The 10,565-nt window shown below is 36.8% G+C and overlaps 1 protein-coding gene across 6 annotated transcripts in view; it reads right to left on the bottom strand.

Annotated features, from left to right (window-relative positions):
* Positions 1–1,645: 1,645 nt before the first annotated feature.
* Positions 1,646–10,565, bottom strand: part of HELZ (helicase with zinc finger) — a 194,101-nt gene continuing 185,181 nt past the window's right edge. For 5 of the 6 annotated variants that reach the window (XM_033183899.1, XM_033183898.1, XM_033183900.1 and 2 more), the window contains one exon: positions 1,646–9,803. In XM_033183899.1, the coding sequence (XP_033039790.1) occupies positions 9,469–9,803 (335 nt within the window). In that variant the 3' untranslated portion in view covers positions 1,646–9,468. The remainder of the gene's footprint in view (positions 9,804–10,565) is intronic. The other variant, XM_033183902.1, reaches the window with a different exon arrangement.

The following is a 10,565-nucleotide window of genomic DNA, read 5'->3' as shown; positions in this document are numbered from 1 at the left end:
TGCAAGCACAGAGACAAAAGGGGCTAATTCCAACTGGGTAGTGTGGGAGGTGAAATTGAGTCTCAATAAATCAGTATCCCTGGGGAGTGGGAGTCTGAGAGCTGATGGGCTTGTTCCAAACAAAACCCAGAGGCCGGAAGATCAAGGGCTTATTCAGGAAGTGACGGTGACTGATCTGCTATAACCTGGTTATGTGCAATGCACAGGAACATGCCTTGGGTGCCTCCAAGTCCAGCTAAGAAACGCAGGATGTGATGGAGAGCCACTGAAGGCTTTTCAGCAAAAGAGTGGTACAATCTGATCTATTTCAGAAAGGGAACTGGTTGCAGTTGGTAGCATGAACTGAGGGCTCTTCAAATCTTAAGAGGATTTCCACTCATTAGGGAATTGATTTGTTAGGACAGTATTATGTAACTCGAGCAGCAGAGTCAATTTCAGACTAAGTGCTCTTTGGCTGTTCAGAGCTAACCACAGGAATACCTGGATGTTCCAGTTTAAAAACGGCTGTCCATCCCAGCACTGCTTCTGCTAACCAGCTTTCACTCTTCATGCTTGACCTGCACTCCACATCTTGCAGTTTTGATGAAAGGAAGTGATTGTTTTATCAATTACATTTTCACACACACTTTCATACTAATACCATTCTCAGAAAAATGCTTCAAAGGGCATCAATATGGCACCAGGCTAACACCTGAGGCAATCACATCTGCATCTTCCCACTGACAGTGGAGCCTGGGGCTATTTCATCTAGAGCAGGGAACAGCTCAAGGAGTCCCCCAAATCCATTTGATTTACATAGAAAGAAGTTTTTATTTCTAAAGTCCAGATTAATGTCATATCAAATCAACTCAAAGCGAGATACCTAGCTTAAAATGGATTCACCACAATGACTACAAACAGTACATTGTCCTTAGGAAAGGTTGACCGTCCCATCTACTTACATTTACACACTTGAAGCACAGTATATTCAAGCTAGATTTATGGTGCCACAATAGGATGTTAAAAATAAAATAGCCAGGGCACACAAAGCCTTCTGTGACCTGCTAATGCTTCTCAAAATCACATCATGGCAGATGCAAAGAATTATTTCCCCAAGAAAAACAAGACCTTGACTCAGGACAATTTTCTGCACAACCAGCAATTTTTTTTTTGTTTTTTTGTTTTGGATTGTTGAATTAATGCTTGTCACGCATTACTGTGAAGTACATGACTATACCTACATAATATATTGCTACAAACTAGGTTTATGAGTTCTCAAATAAATTCCGGGCTGCATTAACAACTAAGTGACTTGTTAAGAGTAATTCAGGATAATTTTCTTAAATTCGTAAGATACATGTTGAATGACTCTTTGAAAAGGGCTTATTTTCTCGCTGACCACTGGAGATCTTTAAACTTTCAGGTAACACTTTTAAGTCTTAAAAGCATTACTGCTGAAGTTTGGGGATTTAAGCCAAGTCACAAATTTCTGGAAAGTAGAATTACAACTTTACAAATTCACACTGAGTTCTCAGTTACATTCGTTTTACCATTTACTATTAGGAATAAAATCAAAGGGCTGTGCTTAACTTCAGTCAGACCTTTGACCTTAAGAGCAGAAGGAAGCAGAGAATTAGAGTTCACACATAATAAACACATCTCCAAATTATTAAAAAGGCATTTTATTATAAATACATTTTAGTTGTAGCAGTAAAATACATTTTGTGTTACCATGAATCTTTGAAAACAAAAGAACTTCACTGAGACAATGAGCACACTGTAGGAACTGTAGACCCCAAGTTGAAAACTTGTTCTATGGAACCAAAGTAGCTAACGTAATTCCAAAACTAAGTTAGAAAAGATAAAGACAAAGAAAGAAGAAAATAAAAACCCTAGAGAGTGGCTTTGGGGTTATTTTATGGTACAAAGTCACTTTTCCTTTTAAGGATAAACTCTTTAGGTATTAGAGCCTCTTAGATGAGGTATCGTTTACTGCAAAGAAAAAACATTGTTATAATTTTGCCACAAATTATGCTTATTTAGATGGCTGTAAAACTGGTACTTTGAAGAGATGAACCTGACCACCTCAGTTTTGTACAGCTTCCCTCAGGAAGACTTCCCTAAATAAGACCCAGTATGAATTTGCTAAGTAACTGATCTATGAAGTTAGCTGAACAAGTTTAGATAAGAACTATATGTATGAAGCATTAAAAAAAAAAAATCCTGTGTCACTAATAACAGGACCCTTTAATAAAATGCAGAACTCATTATCTTTATAATTTAGAAGAGAAGTATTTCAATCACCATATTTACCTAGGATACAACTACTACATATAGCCAGTACCTTTATGGGGTTTAAAGAATCAGGTCAGATGACTGGCACAGGAATCAGATACAGTACAATGTCATATACATGGATTTATAGGAAGCAGGCATGGTCTGGATTTATGAAAATCCAGGACCCTTCCTCTGTAAAGGGGGAGGCTGAGAGACATTCTCAGCTGCACTGACACTTTGGGACTTTAACCGGGACAAAGAGCCCTCTGACCTACTGAAAGATATAAAGAGGTCTTCGCATACAAGGTATCGTGCAAAGCGAGTGTAAATAAACCAAAGTTCCCCCTAAGTTGGGACTGCATAAAGGAACCTAGGCTGAAAATATAAACAATCCTCTCCGAAGGTTAGCGAGCCTTTTCAGCAGGAAGGACTGTGTCTTAAGAAAACTCCAAAGCTGTATATTCTACGACGGTCTTCACGTGTACTTTTACACCTAAGTCATTCTGTATTCTATTACCTTAAAAATAGATTTTCTTTTGTCTTTCTAGTATCTCAGTAAATTCAAAGCCAAACTAAAAACCAGAAGCAGAGCCCAATACCCCCCAAGATGCAGTCCAGATAAAACAGCAACAACACACAAATTAAAAACTACCCAAAGACCTGAAAGGTTTATTATATTATAGGCAGTTTCTTTCTCAAAAATAACGTGCCCATACATGTGCATCTATGACTTATGAATAATCCATGCTGTGCAGGTGGCAGATCCCACTAGGCTGTTTTGCAAACACACATAGATTTTTTTTTAAAGGTAGCAAAGTAATCAGAGACATTTATTTTCTGCCATATATAACACTTCAGGCTCTCTCTAACAACTGCTGGCATGCCAGAGAATCTAAAATAATTTTGTTAACCTGAGAAACACATAATTTGAAAAACAAATCCTTTGCCCTCACCACCCTCCCCCCATCAAAAAAAAAAAATAACCATAAAAACTAAACATTGGCTGGGCGCGGTGGCTCATGTCTGTAATCCCAGCACTTTGGGAAGCCAAGGCAGGCAAGATCATGAGGTCAAGAGATGGAGACCATCCTGGCCAACATGGTGAAACCCCGTCTCCACTAAAAAATACAAAAAATTAGCTGGGTGTGGTGGCGCACACCTGTAGTCCCAACTACTCGGGAGGCCGAGGCAGGAGAATCACTTGAACCCAGGAAGCGGAGGTTGCAGTGAGCCCAGATCACGCCACTGCACTCCAGCCTGGGCGACAGAGCAAGACTCCGTCCCAAAAAACAAAACAAAACAAAACAAAAAAAACTATTATTTAAGGATTATCTGTTGTTTTCGATGCTCCATGCCACTGCCATCTTAGGACAGGGACTGCTACACTCAGTGCCTCGATACATGCTAGGTGCATTCTCATGGCATTCTGATGGTTTCTTCCCAGGATTCTCACTTCCATGCATGTGGATCAAGATTGACTCTAAGCACACCAAACAAATGCACAGCTTCTAGACCGATGCCCAGGCAGCAGTGTACACAAAAGCAAACTCACCCTAAAACCAAAGAGCTCCTTCACCCTACTGCGGAAGAGCAGTGCAGACCCCAGCAGGGGTGAGAGGGAGGAGGGATGGTGGTCAATCCAAAGGGCCTGTCGCTCCATGGAGACCTTTCTCCACAGATGTTCCACTCATGGCACCAGATTTATAAAAATGTCTCCAGAGATCAGTTTTTTACACTGAGTAAATAAATGCATGGTTGAAAAGACATTCAGACTCTGAAGGTCTCTGAGACTTTCAAACCGTGAGAATCAGACCGGTGATTTTCAAAGTGTGGTTTCTGGACTGGCAGCATCAGCATCGCCTGGAAACTTGTTGGAAATGCAAATTATCAGGCTCCAGACCAAAATCAGAAATGCTGGGGGTGGATCCAGCTATCTGAATTTTAACAAGACCACGAAGCAATTCTGATACTGGCTAAAGTTTAAGAACCATTGCTCCATCCTGTTCACAATTCTAAAATCTTAAAACAGGACAGATTTGTAAATAGTACTATATGACTTCTACTCTGTGTTGCAACCTATGTAATTTGCCACCCTTTCCCCTTCTCAAACATTAAAAAAGTATTAATGAAAACACTTCATAAAATCAAAAATTTCTTAAAAGGTAATATTAATTTCCCCTCCTCTACATAGTTCTAAGGCAGGCAATCACATGCTAGTATGCAAAGTAAAATACAGAAGAGACCTCATACATGAGGTAGAAACAGTTAAAAAGACTCCCCACGAACATAATGAAAATTTCATAATATTGTTTAACGAACTCATAGAATTATATAAAACTTACTATGCTTTATGCTTAATATCTGTATCAAAATAAAATCTCTCTGTTGAACAAATTGCAAATAAAATCTGGTCTAATACTCTGATAACTGAAACTATACGAATGTCTCTGGGTTTTGTTAACACTCCAGTTTTAGACGCTGTAGACGACCACTGCAGAACTGGGTTTGGAATTTAACCACAGTTCACATTTCTAAGTCTAGATTCTTCCATTAGGTACCTCCCTCCCCAAAATTTTTAGAAACTCCGGTGACTGTTTCCTTAAAGTTCACTCCAAAGTAGACATTTTCAATTGGTTCAAAAATTTTAAATATTACAATTGTTTTAAAATCTCTTGAACCTCATATTCTAGTTTAAAGTAATAACAGAATGTGTTTAGTAAGATTCACTCCTTGCAACAATGGTCTTGACATTACTAATTGAACAGGTATGAAAGTAGAAAGTGTGACTTTTAACAGTTTTAAAGTCTCAGCTAATAAAAGTCCATCCTCAAGCAGATGGGAAATGTGAGGAGCATATCATAACGAGCACTTTCAAGACTAACATGCCCGTTACTCTTTCAAGATGGAGATGGTGTCTTTATAAGTGATTGGCACCGCTACGTGATATTTTGAACCAGAAATCATAGTTAGAACATTAGCTATCCTTTCTAATTTCTAGATGGCTTGAATGTGGATCAGATGGCAAAGAGTGGAGACAAATCAGATCCATTAAGACATTTATACCTTGAGATTCAGGAAGACATATAGCGTGGCAGTAGAAATTAAGGATTTTCATATGTTAAGCGGATGGTAAGCAAGAAATAATGTCTGGTAAATCATAAAAGACAAATTACTACCATTGAGGAGCTGGAGGGAAAAAAACAAAAAACGATGGCTAGCCTACATAACATCTGAAAGCACCAATTTGTATCTTTCAATACATTTCAAGTTTTAACCTTGTATTTTTATAGATTCTTTCTGGGATTCCCTTTTTAAAAACAACTCCACTATAAAACGATGCTATAGAAGGTGTCTGTTTTTAAATGAGTATTTCAGTAAGTCTAATTTTCTTAATAATGATAGCTGAAATACTAAAATTTATCTTGAAATTGTTCTTCACACCCTGAACTCTTAACAAAGGTGGCTGTAGCCAAGGGGGCTAGAGAAATATCTTTTACGTCTGCAGCTTTGCTCTTGACATGAAAAATATTAAACACATAAAATCAACTACACTAGAGCAACACAATACTACATATTAATTATCCCAAAGTCAGGAAATTCAGTTAGCTTTCTCAGCAGCTCCAATGCCTCCATAAAAGAGGAGAGTATTTTCATAAATAGGTCTTAGAAATTGCTGTTTAATTAGGTAATGCTTATTCAGTGGGAATTCTGCTTATTGTACTTATTCTGCAGTTCTCTGAACTGAAAAGACCAGTTGATGTTTACATCGAACCTAAACTTATTCTAAAATCTGATTTAAAAAAAAAAAAAAAAAACCTACACAAAGCAGTTTGTTATTTCACGTGTAAAAAATGACCTGGATAGAGAGCATATCTGTGTGAGGAAAGGATAATAAGGTCATGTTAAGTTTAAATGGTCAATAATTAACTACTACTGATTAATCAAAAACAAAGTTCTGCTATAACATTTTGGCAAAGCATATGTCCAAATGACAACCAAAACCCCCTTTAAAAACACACCAGAAAATATCCATGTTACACGGAATGAGGTTCTTCAAATCGTAACAAAATACCATTTTTAGATCATGAAAAGAAATTTTTCAGCATGAAGGCTCTACTTTACAAACTCTATCATCTAAAATACGGTCTTTAAGGTTAAAAAAAAGAAAATCTCAAGTAGCACTGAAATTAAAAAGTGAAACAAAATATTCTGGCAAGAAAAAGAAAACTTCAGTGTGATACAAAGGACAAAGACGTAAAAAGACATTATGTGAACAATTAACCTCACTTAGAAAAAAATCTGTTCTGAAGAAATGGAAGCTGGTAATACTTAGTATTATCTGAGCGCTATCATCAAGTTTTCTGGAAACAAAAATTTATATACATATATACGTATACTATACATATATATGCATATATAAGGGTTGAACCTCGTATATAAGTTATGTCTCATAAATCTGATTTATGGGTACTTGCTACTACTACTCAAGTAATACCCAAAGAACATCAGCTGTATTCAGAAGACATGCCTCATTTTGATGGAAACTTGCAATGATTCTTACACAAGACTTGTTCAAAATGTTCTAAGATACTATGCATAATGAGCAGGTTCTTTAAAGCACGGTTACAGATGGCATTATGTAATGCTGAGGAAGAGTAAGCTTGTTATAAGTCAAAATAAGCATTTGATGCAGAATCTAAGAAGAGTATTAGATGGAAGCAACATTAGAATCCTTGACTGGCTATGGAAATGATAAGGAATGAGGAGCACTCACATACTCACAGCAGAGAGGTGGGCCAATAAGTAGCTATTATTTTTAGTTTTTAGAAATAACTGCTTAGAACAAGGATGTCATGACAATAGCTTCCTTATCCAAAGCTTTCATCATCAACATATTTATATAAGGTAATGGGGGTGCATATATGACCCCATGACTCTTAACTAAATATAAATATAAATAATTTAAAAACTGCTATTTTTTAAAGATTCAAGTATAGAAAACAGAAAATTAGGCAATAACCTCATGACAAGGGGTCAACTGAAAGCCTTGACTTGACAATTTTGTCTTCATATTATCAGATTGCTTTTGAACACTTATCTAGCTTGCGTTGTAGTCCTGTGTACTGGGGTGGGGGCTGGGGGGTGGATAATCACTGATGGGAAAATTATAACAGCCTCATATTGGGGAGATCTAATTTTCATTTAGACTATGTCTTGAGTTTTGTCATAGACTTAAAAGTACATAGCTACATGGCAAAACCTTTTCTTCTTTTCTTCCTACTAAAGTATGCTGAGTAAAATTTGACATTGCTAAATGTGGTGATCTGACATCATACAGAGAAAGCGTGGTGCTGGAACTTGCTGGCTCAGTTTTCCAACTGTGATTTATACTAACCATTAACACGTCTGCAGTTTACAAGTCTATGTCTGCCACCTTACACAGAGACCCACAGCCTGTAACGCGAAGCCACACACAAATGAACCGCACTCTTAGCAGAAAGAGCTGAATAAAAGAGGCACGCGGCGCTTGTCCTGGAGCTTGCTAACCATTAACCAAAGGCACTCTTTTATCCCAGACTGTCTGAGGATTAAAAGGGGCTGTAGCTGGCCAACATAAACTAAACTCCAATCATAGAAGAAATGTCAGTAATTTTTCTTTACCTTTGCCACTTTTCAACCTGGTTTTAAAAAAACGTACTTTGATTATAGGATGGCCTATCAAAAGTGGTCTTCCAAAATCCTGTTTTTGAATGGATCATCAGGAAGACTGGGTTCATTTGAAAGGTTTCCCAGCTTCGTCTTATTATTTTTTTAAAAGTTTATATTGTAGTTTCAAGATACCTCTGAAATACAAAAGTAGTATTACTAGGTCAGGAAAATAAGGACATATATTGCTTTAAATGTGTGACAAGACCAAAAGTTTCAAGAGGGTAAACATTTTCCTTTGGATTTTACCAAAATTCATTCAAAGCAATTTTTAGATGGTAGAATATTTAAGATGGCTTATTAAATTTTATATTGTGTAAAAGTTCAACAGGGGAATTTTAGAAGAACTGAAAGACATGAAAAACAAGGGTAGTTTTCTGCCCCAGATTCTGATGAATTTTGATACATTTTTGACAAACATTATATTTCTTCTTTAATGGTCTTCCTCAAACAAGACAGCTAGCAAAATATTTGAATTGCCACATATAATGTCACATTTTAATGTAAACATCAAATAAGGTACCAAAATTTTTACTGGAGGGAAAAAAACCCAAACCTTAAAGCGGCACAATTCTTTATACCACTGGAGAAGAGGGAAGCCAGGTTACAAACATTTACACATGCATAGTGAGAAAAAAAGAATTGTACTAAATTCACGCATTTTTAAAATAGTTATCAAGTCTACTAAGCACCAACAATCCTAAAAATTTTTCAGCTTCTTGATTTGTTTAAAAAAAAACACACACACTATCAAATTAACATTAAAAACAAGCTTGAAGTGTAGCTTGTCCAAAAAATAACTAAGTATGCCAACGTTTTTTTCACATTTCAAAAAACAGTGGCATACAAAATATGCCTGCAAAGAATGCCTTTAACTCTATCCTATGGTGGATGGAGATTACAACAACACATCATACATAGTCTAAAACTATAAAAGTTTTAGAACGCAGCATCGTGTCACCAAAAAAAAAAACAAAAACAAAAAACAAAAAAAAAGCTGATAAAGTACTTAGAAGATGCTGCCCCTTTATTTAAAAAAAAATTTAAATGAATTTAAGCAAAAATAACATACATTTGTACATCAACTGGCCATTTCTGGTACAGAAACCCAGCATATGGTAATATTATTGAATAAATGTAAATGCTACTTACAATTTTTTTTCTTTTTAAATACATTTTAGACAAACTTTTTTTTCTTCTTTTTTTTTTTAATAGTTGCACAATTAACCTCTTGGCTGCTAGCTTGATGCAAACATATGTAACAATACACAAATTAAAAAATTTTTTTATTCTACATAAAAGCTGTCAAAGTTTTGACACATCAAAAATGCAAAATAATGGAATATACTTAAAAAAAATTAGTTGCAAGTCTAGCAGCAAAGCAATTAAGTGAGAACATATTTAATATTAAAACAAAGGGAACTGTATAGATGAAGTCCAACTACCTTAATTCTACTGATACAAACAAAAATTAAAACATTCTCCCTTGAGGGGAAAAAAAAGTGATTATTTAAAATATGAGTAAAAGCCATTGCTGCCAGATGAGCTTCCCAGGCTCAGTTCCTGGAAGAGAGACAGCGGGTCGCTACTCTTCTTGGCCTGCTCAGGAGGGGGCCTGGGCTTTGGAGGGGCCCGCAGAGCGCTGGCATAGGACATGGCAGGCTTGCCCCCCGCAGAGCTCTGGGGGCTACTGCTATTGGCCGACTCCGCGATTTGCTTGTTGGGCATAAGGGGTGGAAACTGGCCGAGATGCTGCAGCACACTGTAGTTGAAGGAACTGGACACCTCGAGGTTCTCCGACTTCAGTTGATCCTCAGGGGGTTTGACAGTCTTGGGTGGCGCTAAAAGCAGAGAACAGTGACAATGATTTAAGGATGAGCCCAGCAATGTTCATGTGCCTCATTCACTCAGTGTGTCAGAACTGGCTCTCATCTCCAGGAACGCGGGGACAGTACAGCCACAAGGACAGACACCTTCTGCCACAGAATGCTGAAATCACAACACATCCAACCAAATGTCTCTATCTTATAGACATATAAAACAGTCATAAAAAGTGGAATAGCTAACATATAAAAACTAAAGTTCAAATCTGAAGGCTTGCTGAAAAATAGTTTGCGTAACTGTACACTTTGATATTTATTCTAGTAACTGCTCATAGTTTGTAAACAGGCACACGCTCTCTCTTAAATAAAAAGGAGCTGCACATCCAGACTCCTGGTCAAAACAGCTTTTATTACTGAGCTAAGTAACAGTGCCATGAGATTCCATTTGTTTACAATGCTACCCTTCCTTGTATTATATACTGAGTAACATGGAATAAGGTGTGTGGGGGGGGACTGTAAATGACTTCACATTTCCTATAATCTGCCTGACTTTCAAGGTTCCTTAAAATTTGACTCCATCCTTCCTAACCAATTTTATTGCTCACTAAACCATAGCTTGCTTTCAAATAAATGCTTTTCTTTTAAATCTTTATATAACATTTTACTGGATTATAAATACAAATTCACTGAGGACAATTTGAAAATTTCAGAAAAGTTCAAAGAAGAAAGTAAGTCATTCATACTTCTGAATACCGAGATAGGCCTTAAGTTGTTGTTTTA

The sequence above is a fragment of the Trachypithecus francoisi genome, unplaced genomic scaffold, assembly GCF_009764315.1.
Source record: "Trachypithecus francoisi isolate TF-2019V2 unplaced genomic scaffold, Tfra_2.0 Lachesis_group20, whole genome shotgun sequence".
Taxonomy (NCBI): domain Eukaryota; kingdom Metazoa; phylum Chordata; class Mammalia; order Primates; family Cercopithecidae; genus Trachypithecus; species Trachypithecus francoisi.
Note: the sequence above shows the minus strand (reverse complement) of the source record. Positions and strands in the feature narration are given on the sequence as shown.